Source organism: Brassica oleracea, chromosome C2, assembly GCF_000695525.1.
Source record: "Brassica oleracea var. oleracea cultivar TO1000 chromosome C2, BOL, whole genome shotgun sequence".
Lineage (NCBI taxonomy): Eukaryota > Viridiplantae > Streptophyta > Magnoliopsida > Brassicales > Brassicaceae > Brassica > Brassica oleracea.
Genome location: NC_027749.1, coordinates 24,467,102 through 24,481,881, shown reverse-complemented (window position 1 = coordinate 24,481,881; position 14,780 = coordinate 24,467,102). Strand labels below are relative to the sequence as shown.

The following is a 14,780-nucleotide window of genomic DNA, read 5'->3' as shown; positions in this document are numbered from 1 at the left end:
AAAGAGATAAAAACTTTATTGCCATCAATTGTTGTTGATACATCAATGACTCTATTATAGGAAGATAAAACTTGAACATTAAACTCAGATAACGCCAAAAGGGCTAAACCGCCACTAAGGCCAATATGTTCAACAGTAAAAAGAAAATCATAACCAAATTCAACTTGGAGATTTTGTAGATAATCTCTCTTATTCTTAGTTTCCATCAAGAACATGATACCCGAAAAGAACTTTTGACGGATCTCCCGCAGGTGACGAATTGCCAAAAAACTACCAGCTCCTTGGCAATTCCAGTTTAGGATCATATTGGGTTGGCCGGTGGGATCTCATCAACCACCAGCTTTTTTGGTTCCTCCTTCTTTCCGTTAGCCGGACCCATCATAGGAGGAAGTGGGTGTGATCCATGGTCACGATTGTCATACATTCGCTTCTTTGGAGACTCATCATAAGACAGGTCTTGTCTCTTCTTCGGGTTGGAGCTGCGATAGGGCCTCCAGGCGGTCTTCTTCATTACGTCCGTACGTGTTCCCAGGTGGCTCTTAACAGGTTTGCCTCTTCTCCCACCACGATCATCACCAATAGCATCTGGTCCCTTAGTCTTCATTAAGTCTTTCAGTGGTGATATAACCTCCTCCACGTCAGTGGCATTCATCATTACCTGGCTACAAACAGATGATGTTTCCTTACCTTGCACTGCAAGTTTTGAGGGCTGTTTGTCGTTAGAGAGCGATTTCCTGGATGTGAATTTCCCCGGGTCAGAATTATGATCTGTAATCTTTCAACGCAGTTTTTGCTCTCTTATCATTATCATCACAAGTTGATGGAGATTTTCTCTCAATCACAGCGATCTGCTGGTTTAATGATGAATACAGACAACTGATCTATAAATAGGAACACAAGAGAGTCTCAATTTCATCATTCTCTCTTTCGCATCAAACTTCACTATTCTCAGCAATATTTACCAGCAAAGATGTCTCACAACTTTGAACGTGCGGTAACAAAGAGGAACTCTGGCCTGAACCTCGAGCCCATTGTCATTGATGCGTTTGATAACTCTGACCTCCTCGCTGCTTACGATCTGACTCTAGTGGGGCGTGTCTTGAACACCGATTTGCAAGCACACAGAGTCAAGGCGCTTCTTGCGCTCATGCCCCAAGCTTGGGAACTGGAGGGACGTGTCCAAGGAGTTGAAGTAGGAAGAGGAAAGTTTCACTTCCGCTTCAACAACGAGGAAGATCTCCACGGAGTGTTGGAGAAGAGACCCTATTTCTTTGACCAATGGATGTTCCCATTGGAGCGTTGGGTTCTAAGCGTCAGTACCAACTTCCCATCGACGATGACCTTCACTGTCTTTATCGAAGGGATCCCATATCACTACCGTAAGGAGCAGACGGTGAAAGGCATTGGAGAGAAGTTAGGCGAACTCGTCTCCTGGGATGTGAAACAAGCCAAAATTAGAGTCTCGGTGGAGTGTGATAATCCCTTGCAATTTGAAAGAAGGTTGCAATTCTCGGCTACTGGAGATGAACTGGTGATAACGTTCCATTACAATAAACTGCAGAAATGGTACTTCATCTGTAACAGGATGTCTCACGATGGGAAACATTGTCCTGAATTGGTGAGAGAAAGAGCTCATGTGACATGTGTCTATTTTAGTGTGAACACATTTATTATAATGCTTATACACGTGACATGTGTCTAGTTTAGTGTGAATGCATTTATTACAATGTTTTTCCATTAATATATAAGGGATGGTTACGACCAACCATAAATGATCTCTAGAGACTCTGTCTAACCCACTCCGGTAACGGATGATCCGGCATCTTTTTTTCAAACTTCTGGCCGTAACGGTCAGCTCTTTTCAAAATCAAAGCCGTAACGTCCGCTCATACGCTCGATCTACAACACCATCGAACAAATATGTTCGCCATATCTCAACATATATCTCTGAATATCATCTCAAATCAAGGAGATCGAGAGGATTTGATGCTGTTCGAACAACCCTCAAGAAAAAATCGGAACCTCTTGACTTAATCTCCGTTATGGAAAGTCTCTTGAATCAAAATCCTCCGGCAACCAATACCAAACAAACTATTATCCGTTTAGAAACTATAATATGAAACCATGGTTCGACAATACGAGTAAGTTAGATTCATAACATGAAAACAAACAAATAATAGTAATTTTTGATTATCACAGAAAAAAAAAACAAAAACATCAAACATTTTAACCGAACAAACCAAATAAATATTGATTTAAAATGATGGTTATATTTTAGGAGATTAAAAACCAAAAAACAACCTAAAACCGAACCGATAACCAGATTAAACAGATTAGTGTCTCCTTATTAAAAAATAACGAAACTAATAATCACATTCCGCGCAAGGTGCGGGTTATTACATGGTTTGGGTATTATTTTAGTATCCGTATGGTTCAGCTAATAATATTTCAGATTCATAAAATACTTTGTAATTCATGTCAAAACTCATTTTGTAATTATACTTTTTTCTGATTAGGGTTATTTATGTTTGTGTTCAGATATTTTTTAAATATCATATGAAAATAATCATAAGACTAAGTATTTTATCCAACTATTTAAGTTTCATACATTTATATTTAGATATTGTATCAAAATACTTATTGTGAATACTACTAATTAAAATCTTTGGTCAGGTTTTTAGAGCTTTTTGATATTTTCTGGTTTATTTATGTTACTGTTATTAATAAAAAAGTAAACATTTTCAGGAGATAGAATATAAAAAGCTCCGGTAGTCACGCGCTGTGTTTATTTGGATTAGCAGCAGAGTCGAACTCGAGTCTCTTAAAGAGTCACGGTACACCTTGTGCCACCCGACCACAAGCGCGTGGTTTATGTTAACTGTTATGGTTCGAATAATTCATATTTTATACCGCCTACATGATCTGTTCGACTATTTTTCCACTTAAAATCAGATACAAATATGGGTTTTTTTTCCGAGTTCAGTTCCAATCTCGGATTCCAGTTTTTTTTTTTTTGCCCAGCCTTAGCCCTCAGCATTGAGATCAATTAAACACCAAAAGTACGTACGTTGAGAATGAGAAAGCAATCCACATTAAAACATCAGGTAGCTTCTTCAGAGGTCTCAATGATAGATTAGTGAGAAAGACCACATGTGTATTCACTGATAAAAGACAAGTGGCAGTCAACAAATCTGTATTCATAATCCTAATTCCTAAATTAAAAAACGTGTTTTAAACATAGAGGATGAAACCTGTAAGTAATATTATCTTTTTCTGTATTACAGATCTAAAGACTAATAATACGTTTTCTTCTAAATCTGAAGTTTAATTATATTTGTTTTCTGAATCTCACACGTTTGATACGTTTCATTTTCTTTTTTTATTAACTCTCATTCTATTATTGGAACTAGAAACAACCTATATATAAAGAGAAACCATTTAGACCAATGAGATATTCTTACACCATAAAAAGAAGAAGAAAACTTGTAGCATAACTTTTTTTTCTTTTCCTCATGAAGACTTCTCAACGTCAGTTATCTTCATCTTTCAGGAATGGTGAGGACAATATAAGAGACTTAGAAGCTGTCTTTGCTTAAATGGATGCAAACAGAGACGGTAGAATCTCTGCAGAAGAGCTTAAGAAGAGTTTCAACACATTGGGAGATCAACTTTCTGATGAAGAAGCTGAAGCCACGGTTAAACTCTCTGATATAGACGGAGATGGGATGTTAGATTTTGAGGAGTTTGCTCAGTTAATCAAAGGGAATGATGAGTTTACAGAGGAAGAGCAGAAGAGGAAGATGATGGAAGCGTTTAGAATGTATATTGATGAAGGTGAAGATTGTATTACTCCGAGAAGCTTGAAGACTATGCTGATGAAGCTTGGTGGGTTAAGAACGAGTGATGATTGTTTAGTGATGATCAAAGCTTTTGATCTTAATGATGATGGAGTTTTAAGCTTTGATGAGTTTGCTCTTATGATGATGCGTTAAAGAATCAGCCCATCCATTGTTGTTGTGGCTTTACTTGTTGTTAAGTCTTTATCTGCTTTTCTTGTTTATTTGCTGGCTGTAATTTGCTGTAAATATGGACTTTGCAAGCAATAAACACATCACTCAAATTGTAATTTTCAAGTGTGTCTCTAGGCATGGAAGTTCAGGTCAGGTTTTTTAGTTCAGCTTCCTATGCTCCATTCAGGTATTATTCTAGTAATACTTCGGATTCATATATAATTTGTAACTCATGTCAAAACTCATTTTGTAATTATACTTATTTATGATTCTGGTTATTTATGTTTGTGTTTAAATATTTTTAGATATTATATCAAATAAATATAAAATTGAGTATTTTATGTAATTATTTAAGATTTATAAATTTATATTTAGATAATATCTCTATATATTATTTAAAATTTTACTTTTCTACATTATTTTACAAAAATATATTATATATCCAAGATTATAACCAAATTAAATGTAACTAATAAAATTAATATGATTTTGGTCTATTTAAAATTATTTAATAATTATGGTTCAGTTGAGATAAATAATTGCAATCTAAAATACCCAAATAATTGAATCAATCCATATATTTATAACCAGAATCAGATGTTTGTTTAAAAACCCTTCTATTTTTCATATAATTACAAAAAAATATCTAACACTTATTTAAAATAAAATAAAATAAAATATCAATTAATTTTTATAAATTATATATCTTACAAATATTTTCTGTGTATGATCATGGAAAAATGACCTTGTATCAAAATAAAATGAAATTGAGTATGTAAATTATTTATCTAAGTTTTAAATACTTATTTCGAATACTAATACAAATCTTTTGGATCGCATTTTCGGGTTTTTTCTTTAATATTTTTTTTATTTTCTAGTTTTTTATGTGTTTTATCCATTATGGTTTTGTTAATAACACTTTGGGTTCATATATGTTTTATACCATACTACATGATCCGTTCACTAGTTTAAACTTCGGATCGGATACGGATTCGGTTTCGGTTATAGTTTGGTTCCGATTTCGGGTACCGGTTTTTTGCCTTGCCCTAGCCCTGAGCATTGGTGAGAAACGCCATAGGGAGATCATTAAACACCAAAAATACATTGAGAAATGAGAAACCCAGCCACGTTAAAACATCAGGTAGCTTCTTCAGAGGTCTCATATGATAGATTAGTGAGAAAGACCACATGCGTATTCACTGATAAAAGACAAGTGGCAGTCAACAAATCTGTATACCATTTCTTAATCCTAATTCGTAAATTAAAAAACGTGTTTTAAACATAGATGATGAAACCTGTAAGTAATATATCTTTTCTTTACTACAGATCTAAAGACTAATAAGACGTTTTCTTCTAGATCTCAAGTCTAATAATATTTGTTTTCTCAATCTCCCACATTTGCTACGTTTATGTTCTTTTTTTATTGAGTCCCAGTCTATTCTTGAAACTCAAAACAACCTATATATATAGAGAGAGACCATTCAGACCATTTCCTCATTCAGTTCTTACACCAAAAACAAGAAGAAAACTTGTAGCATTAACTTTTGTTTCTTGTCCTAATGAAGACTACTCATCATCGGTTATCTTCATCTTTCCCTAAACTCTGCGAGAGACTGTCCTCATTCAAGAATGGTGATGACAATATAAGAGAATTGCAAGCTGTCTTTGCTTACATGGATGCTAACAGAGACGGTAGAATCTCTGTAGAAGAGCTTAAGAAGAGTTTTAATACATTAGGAGAGCAACTTTCTGATGAAGAAGCCAAAGTTGTGGGTACTGTCTGATATAGATGGAGATGGGATGTTGGATTTTGAGGAGTTTGCTCAGTTAATCAAAGGGAGTGATGATGAGTTTACAGAGGAAGAGAAGAAGAGGAAGATGCTGGGAGCGCTTAGAATGTATATTGATGAAGGTGAAGATTGTATTACTCCTAGAAGCTTGAAGACTATGCTGATGAAGCTTGGTGAGTTAAGAACGAATGATGATTGTAGGGTTATGATCAAAGCTTTTGATCTTAATGATGATGGAGTTTTGAATTTTGATGGGTTTGCTCATATGATGATGCGTTAAAGAACCGGCCCATCCATTGTTGTGGCTTTATTGCTGTAAATATGATATATGCAAGCAATAAACATGTCTTTTATTCAATGTACATGAATCATATTCATTTTGGTTCTTATTTCAAAAACTACATGATGAAGTTAAGGGAAAAAAATGTTCAAGAAATCGCTAAGAAAAATTAAGCATCTTAGTAGAGAATTATTGTTTAGGTAGACATCTAGACCAATTTTGGAACGCTAAAACACTGATTTTTAAAAAAAAATATTTGAAAAATTGTTTCGTCTAGACATGATTTACCGCCTAAACAAATTTTTAGAACACCGGAAAAAACAGAACACAAAAGACAGACAAAGCAAGGAATCAACAAAAATAATTGTTAGTAGTATTTATCAGAGTTCGTAATTTACTCTGTTTTTTTGTTTAGGTAATTTCATTGATCTTGGTTGTCGTCTTCGTCTTCTTCGTTGTGAAACTAAATTTGTAAATTGTTAAATAGCTGGTCATGTAGTTTGTATTTGTTTAGTTGACTCGATATATGTGTCGTTGAGTTTTAGTTGAGGTGATTGATTTGGTATATTTGTTTTGAATTTTATTTCTAAGATTAGATAAAAAAAGAGGTGATCATTAATGATTCGCCTTTTTTGGAATTCTAGTTTTTGGTGTTTTGATTGTTTGGGTTGTTGTTGTTTCTTTTAAGCTGTAAATAAAGGTTTGTGTAAAATTAGTTTGATAAGTAATGGAGATAAATAGACGACCACATATTTTGGGTAGAAAATATTTTTGATTATTGATGTTAGCACAATATAGATAATAATATAAAGGGAATTGTGTGTTGATTGTTTCTTACAGATCAATGAGGAGACGGATAACGACTCGAGTTGTTTCTTTGGTAAGGTCAGAGCCCTGGACAGAACAGATTTGCCCAACCACATCTGCGAGTTTAAATATCAGTTATGATATCGAAACATAATATAAACCCAGATGCAAAATGATAATATACCTGTGAGTTCTAGGTTTATGTTCGCAATCACTTGGAAATTGTCGAATAATCTAATTATGACTGGAGATTGATCTCAGGAGCATATGTGATGACTTCGTCAATAATAGTTGGTGAGATGAAACGAATGAGGAATGGATGATCAGTTATCTTGTACATGTTTGAGCACCTAGCAACCTCAAAACGATCGATTTTCACAATGGAACCGGCTTTCAAAGATGGCATGAAATGATTAGCACGTCCAGCGGGAATAAACCCATGAATCATGAAATCTACAAATAATATTATTCAATAAAGAATCAGGAAATCAATTAGAAACAATTTTATTAAATAAGTGTGATAAATCGAACATTAACTTACTTTTTCATCAAGGAAGAAAACCGTGATTCCCATAAACTCAATGTCTTTCTTGAAGTTCGGGGAATCCCAGAAGCGAAGAGGTTAGAGACTATGCTCTCACTACTACGACCAAGACGGAGAGACTCGAAGGTTGAGTGACGGACGCCGGGGACGCTGGTTTGAGGAACTGGAGAGGCAGAGAGAGACATTTTCGAAGATGGTTAAAGCTAAGATGAATCAATGAGTTTTGTGGAGATGCAGATTGGGTTCATCAAAGATGAGAATCATATATATAGGGTTTCCAGAAGGGCTACAAATCAGGAACATTTATGATCAAGCGATTTAAGATGGGAAGATGAAGAGTTCACCGGTGAAAAAATAGATTACGAACAGACATACGGCGCAACTCTGTAACTCAGATTTGTCTAAGACAATGATGAAAAGAACTCTAACTCATGTTAAACGAAGACAGTTTACAATATGGCAAAACTATAATTGTTGTTTTTTTCATATAACGTGATGAATCTCATTTAAAATGAATCTCATTTAAAATGAAACTCATAATACATTTGTAGGCCCACAGAGAAAACCGAAGAAGCAAGGGTTTCCGACCTTCATAAATATATATTAGTTTCGGCCATCAATGTACAAAGTATCATTTAGTTTAGTGGTATAGATGTTGGTGTTTATATCTCAATAACCCGTTTTTTCACACTTTTTAAAAGTGAGGCCCACAAAACGCTGACGTGGCGCGCTAGAAGAGAGTAAAAACGCAATCATTATAATCCCCTATATATTATTTGTGAAACATTATAAGTTCTTTTTGTAGCCACATGTCATCAATAGGATGATTCTTAGAATTATTAGAGAAATAGGTTGGTCCATCTAATTATATAATAAGCTTTTTATTAAACTAACCATAAATTCATTATTAATGTCATTTATTATTTTCTTAAATAAAGATTACGCAATTGCCTAATGTGGGTAAAATATATAGGGCTGACAATTAATGATTTTGAATAATAAAGATCTGATAAAAAAATGTATATCTTCTATCAAATTTGTTTAATTTAAACTATTAAAATAATTTTTTAAAAAAAAAACACAATAACCATATTATAAGAATTTAGATTTTTCTGTATATTTTATATTTTGAATTTTAAAAAATGACTATAAATTACTAAAACTGTTAAAAGTCTCACATTCAAATTTTGCGATCCATGGTTTAAAATTTTTGTTATGACAAAATACAAATGATTACAAAATCATATAAGTAAAAGTCTAATTTAATTAATCATTAAGATTTAAAATATATATGTATATATATCATTCTAAATTAAACTATAAACCATATTGAATAAATAAATATTTTAGTTTCAAAATTTACTTTGAATAATTTTTTTATATTAAAAATATACTATGTATGTTAATATCATTTAAATTTAATTACATATCCTATCAATTTTTTTTTAAAAAATGTTTGGATTAATAAAATTGATTTATACGTTCGCACCAATTTAATTATATATGTAATAGTTACTGACTTTTAATTATTCAATATATATTTATTATTTTATAATATGTAAGAATATATAATACATAAAATAATTTTTATATATAATGTTTATTCCGCGCAATTATAGAGTATTATGAGAATCAAATTTAGGTCATATACTGTGTTTCGCTCATTATTAAACCACAAATAGGGGATGGTTTTCTCATGGTTTATTAGGCCCATAAACCTATCTGAGACGTGAGCGTAGGTCCAACTAACTACGCTTATTTTGTAAGACCGGGTTTGATCTATCGGATATCTCTTCATATCATCTCATAGTCTAATACTAAAATATAAAATAAATGAACATGAGATATAACAAATTTGATAACAACTCACGTATTCTACCGTCCATGGTACTATATAACACATCAATTAAATGCCAGCTTTCAATAACTTGTTTCATTCATTTATAATCAACGAAGCCAGAAGACCATTACTATAAGATAGTACTTGCACCTTAATGATAGCTCACTAAAACCATTTCCAATGTAAAATTCAATTTTAAAATATATATATATATATAATAAAAAAGTTTCAATCCATTCCATTTTTCACTCTATAATAGAGTAATGAACAAACAAAAATTAGATTATTTATTTATGAAATGAAAAATAGAATGTAATTAGAGCATTTTCTACTATATATTTCATTTCGAGTGAAAAGCAGAGTGGGTTGGAAATGTCATAAGCTCACAATTAATATGTATGCCCCAGCTCCCTATCAACTAATCACCAAATACTACGTCTCCGCAAAAAAAAGTGAAAAAGTAGACATAAACACTTATCCACCGCTTTATTTTTGTTATGACAGTTTATACCTGACGTATGCCATAAACTATCTAATGAATACTAACATCTATATATGAACAAAGTTTCGATTCACAACTGTCATATACAACTGGCACATATAAGCTTAACAACTTTACTACCATTATTGTAATATATGAGTCGCAGACAACTCAAAAAATCTTTAAAATAGTTCAAAGATTATATTCAGTCACTTGTAAAAAATTGAACCTTGTCTGTAAATTGCCTTGAGCTTCCTCTGAGATTTCCAGCCCAAGTACGCATCTCAGCAGCCTAGAGACTAGAAAGTAAATACATAAACGAATAAATAGCGGCATGACACCACATATCTCTGTGAATATTAATCTTGACTACCAAATTTTTTGAAGTTTACATAAACCTTATTACTCTAAAACATAATTTTGGAGTTAAATCTACTCTAACCCCACTCTAACTATTACAAAAAATATTTGGGTTCACCCATACAGTGAATTGTTAAATTCACTAACAATTCACTACACTCTTCGTAACCAAATAAAGTGTCATGTATGAATAGTTAAAAAAGACAATAAAAATAAAAAATTAAATGGTTGAAAAAAAAACAACATCCACATTAATTAACGCCGTCTGCAAAATTCTAAATTCTAAAAACATAAACTCTAAAACCATAAACCATAAATCCAAAATACTAAACCATAAACTCAATCCTAAAATCTAAACCCTAAATCTTAAACTCTAAACCCAAACTCTAAACAATAAACCCAAAATCCTAAAATCTAAGCCCTAAATCCTAAACCCAAAACTCTAAACCATAAATCCTAAATCTTAAAATCTAAACCCTAAATCATAAACCTTAAACTCTAAATCCTAAATCCTAAATCCTAAACTCTAAACTCTAAATCTTAAACTCTAAACTCTAAATCCTAAACCCTAAATCCAAACCTCTAAACCGTAAACCTTAATCTTATTACCTAGCAACTGGATTTACGGTTTAGAAGTTTCGGTTTAGGGTTTAGGATTTAGAGATTAGGGTTTAAGATTTAGAGTTTTGGGTTTAGAGTTTAGAGTTTAGGGTTTAGGATTTAGGGTTTAGATTTTAGGGTTTAGGATTTATGGTTTAGGGTTTTGGGTTTTGGGTTTAGGCTTTAGGGTTTAGATTTTAGGATTTAGGGTTTATTGTTTAGAGTTTGTGTTTAAGGTTTAATATTTAGGGTTTAGATTTCAGGATTGGGATTTATGGTTTAGTGTTTCGGATTTAGGATTTATGGTTTTAGAGTTTAGGTTTTTAGAATTTTGCAGACGACGTTAATTAATGTCAGTGTTATTTTTTTCGGCTATTTTGTTATTATCTTTTTTAATTATTTCTACATGGCACTTTGATTGGTTATGAAGAGTGTGGTGAATTTAACCATTCACCATAGGGGTGAACCTAATTATTGTTCAACTATTACTCCATTTCGGAGTTGAACTTTTTTATTTATAAAATAGTCTTTTAAATTTTTAATATTTTTATTTCATACTTAAACAATATTTAAAAATAATACAACAACATAAATATGATATTCCACAAGAGATTATTTAATAATTTTACATAAATGATACATAAACTAATAAAAAACGAAAAAACAAACATGAATAATATAAATAAACGATAATGTAAAATAAATGATTTAATAATCTGGTAAATAAAAATAATATAAAATAAGTGCTCAATGTTAAACCAAAATATATGTTATCTTACATATTTTAATGATTTATTTTACATTTTAATAATAAATATTTAATTTAAATAAATTATATTTTCATAGAAGTTTTGTAAACATAAGATAATTAGGTTAATTGGTAAATATTTATAAGTAGAATGCATTACTAACAATTATTAATTACAAAAATGAAATCATTTTGGAATTTATTTTTGGAGTAGAAAATGGAGTAAAACACAACTCCATTTTGGTATTGCACCATTTTGGAGTAAATAATAGATAGTACATTGAAGATGCTCTTACTAAACGTTTATGACCTATAAATTTCAAAGCCGGTCCTGAGTAACGGTTCTCGAGGCTGAAGGCATCTTCATTCTCACTTCGTATTTTACTCCAAAATAGAATGTGAAATGGAGAAATGAACAAAAAATAAAAAATTATTCTATTTATAGAATAATTTTTTATTTTTTTGTTCATTACTCTATTTTCTACTTCATTTTGAAGTAAATATAGAGCGAAGATAGAGATAACAAGAAGACAGCTAAAAGTCAAATCCTCTCTTATTTGTGTCTAAAATTCAAAATCAACTAATTTACTATTAAGCTGATGAAATGACAATGTATAACTTATTGAAAACGTTTGGTTATAGATACATTGATTGAAAAACCTCAACCCGTTTCTGTGTCAACTTCTCTCTCATTGTGTTTACATATTTGATTAGGACATGCAACTCGATATATAGTTTTCAATGATAATATTACCATGTGATAAATCATCCGGAATTTAGCCCTTGTAGACGTGTTTTAATTTAGTGTGGGTTGTAGAAGATTTCATGATTTAACGTATACGAATTAAACAAAGAATAAAATGAAAGGCCGTAACAAGATCGAGGTCTCTCCACGGTACTGCGGTAGTCCATATGTGTCTAGCCGTCATACTTCACAAAAAAATATTTATATTGTTTTGAAACTAATCTCATTGATCATATGTATTGAACATACATTCAAATGAAAATTACTAGGAAAGTATTCTTTTGTGTGATGTCCATAGCCAATATGATTGAGAGTGTGATAGTTTGTATTTCCAATACCCACATATGTTTAAATTAAAGAAAGTCTAGTCAATACTTAACATATAGTTTAATTCTTGATTCTTTTAATAACAAAATAATCATATGCCAAGAATCGAATTGAAATATTCAAATCAATCTATTTTGTGTTGACAATTGAATTTTTCAAAACAATATAATTAATTTCAACAAAAGACAACAAGGTCAAATAAAGGTATAACCAAAAAAAAACTGAAAAGGAATTTAACAGATAATAATACCAATAATAATAACTGCCTCCCAGAATAAGGCCAAATATTTTTGGTACACTACCAATAAGGCAATAACAACTCAATGGTCCGCATAACCTTTTATCGCCTTGTGCATGCATAGACACATCAACGCAATCAAATGATGTCAAAAGTAAGAAAAATGGAGCTTTATTTTCTCTCTCTTGTTGAAAAATAAAAGAGTTATTACGTTTGTTAATAGTAGGCCAATGATGAATATTTGAATCTGTTTCATGATATTTTACATGTGGTTTTCAGAAACCGCACCAAGTAACACAAATGGCAACACCGTGACCACATATATCACGCATTCATACTGATCGACTCTTCATCTTAGAAAATAAGACCAAATGTTGCCGTCGCCAGATATAGTATGTCATTGTCGGGCACTTACACGTCTTATCGGCGGCTAGCCAGAACGTCAAGCTATTTTTTCTTTATCCAATATATAATAAGAATAGTTATAATCTTAGGGTTCACACCAACTTCCAGTTTTTCTAACTTATTTTTTAGAAAACTTGTTTGATATTTATATATCAGGTGACTTTTGATAGCCTTACTTTGACACTATCATAAGTCTGAGATCAATGAACCACACATTAAAAGAAGATGAATTTTCACCTGCAGGTTGCTTGGCTGAATAAACAAATATTTACCGGGAAATCAAACTATCGTTTAACTGATTCATACTAGTAATTCACTAAATGAATAGCTCATTATGGAATAAGCGCTAATTTTAAATTTCTCATTGTCATTCTGACTATGGTTATTAAAACGAGCCTATGTTAGGTCAAATACTCCCCCGTTAAAAAAACGAAATGTTGTTTTTTGTTGTTGTTCTGGAGTAATAGTTAATTACTTATGATTTCGAGGTTATATATGTGTGTGTGTGTAATGTGTATGCATATATCCCCAAATGAGAAATCAAATAATCGGTTCATCCTTGAGTAATTACTACATACTTTTTGAGAAAACGTGTTTGTTAATTAATTGTTTTATTAATACATGACAGTACTACATTAAAAAGTCTAAAGACTGACTATAAATCAAAAGTCAAAAACTTATTTGATTTTAATTATACTTTTCGACTAAAGGCAGCAAAAGTTTCCATTTTATACCTTTCAAGTCCCACACCACAACAATAGATGACTTTTAACATTTGAATTCCTAACTTTCTCTCCAATTTTTTTAAAACTTTTTAACCTTCCCTACAACATTTCCATTTGTAGGAATTTTCAAGAATTATAAGATCATGAACTCATGCTATAAATTAATAATTACTTTTATGTTTAATGTTTCCTAAAATGGAGTTTATACTTAGAGCATTTTTAACTCTCCTTTAATTTTTTTTCTCTATCCAAACTCTATTTTGGACTAATTATTTCGTAATTTTATTATACTATAATTATAAATTTGAAAATTAAAAAAATTATATTTATCAGTCCATTTTTAGTTATGATTATCTTTTTACCTCAAATTAAGTAAGATTAAGCTAAAATCCACTTATTTTAAATTGACTCAAGTTGTAATATATTAGAGATGCTCTCAGCCACCACCGGCCATACAATATTCTTTTCCTCCAATGTTTTAAAAACATAGAATCAAACATCGAATCGATTAGACTGATGTGCTACGGATCAGTTTGATCTACGGAAAAATATAATGATAGCTTATACACTTTTTTTTCTGCGTCGACATATCTAATAGTATCTTATAGACTTTGAAATCTTACATGGGTCAAGTATTAACTATTTACGTTTACCAACAATATATGTGTATCAAGAATTGTAAATTTTTAAGTTACAAAAACGAAAGAAAGAAAAATGAATTCTACATTTAAATTAAAATATTCTAGGAAAACCAGTGTCTATAGATTAATGATTATTATATTACAATCATGATTGAAACGATTTCATATCAATCTGACCATATAAAACAAACTCAAGTTACTCATAAAGTATGTTTATATGTATGTTTAATGCATCTTCA

At 31.3% G+C, this 14,780-nt stretch overlaps 1 protein-coding gene and 2 pseudogenes across 1 annotated transcript; all 3 read left to right on the top strand.

Annotated features, from left to right (window-relative positions):
- Positions 1-970: 970 nt before the first annotated feature.
- On the top strand, positions 971-1,702 carry LOC106323809 (uncharacterized protein At4g02000-like). The gene has a single exon (XM_013761876.1). It carries the CDS (start codon positions 971-973, stop codon positions 1,700-1,702), a length of 732 nt encoding a protein of 243 aa, XP_013617330.1.
- Positions 1,703-3,512: 1,810 nt separating this feature from the next.
- LOC106326483 lies at positions 3,513-4,212 on the top strand (annotated as a pseudogene).
- Positions 4,213-5,569: 1,357 nt separating this feature from the next.
- LOC106326576 lies at positions 5,570-6,080 on the top strand (annotated as a pseudogene).
- Positions 6,081-14,780: the final 8,700 nt, after the last annotated feature.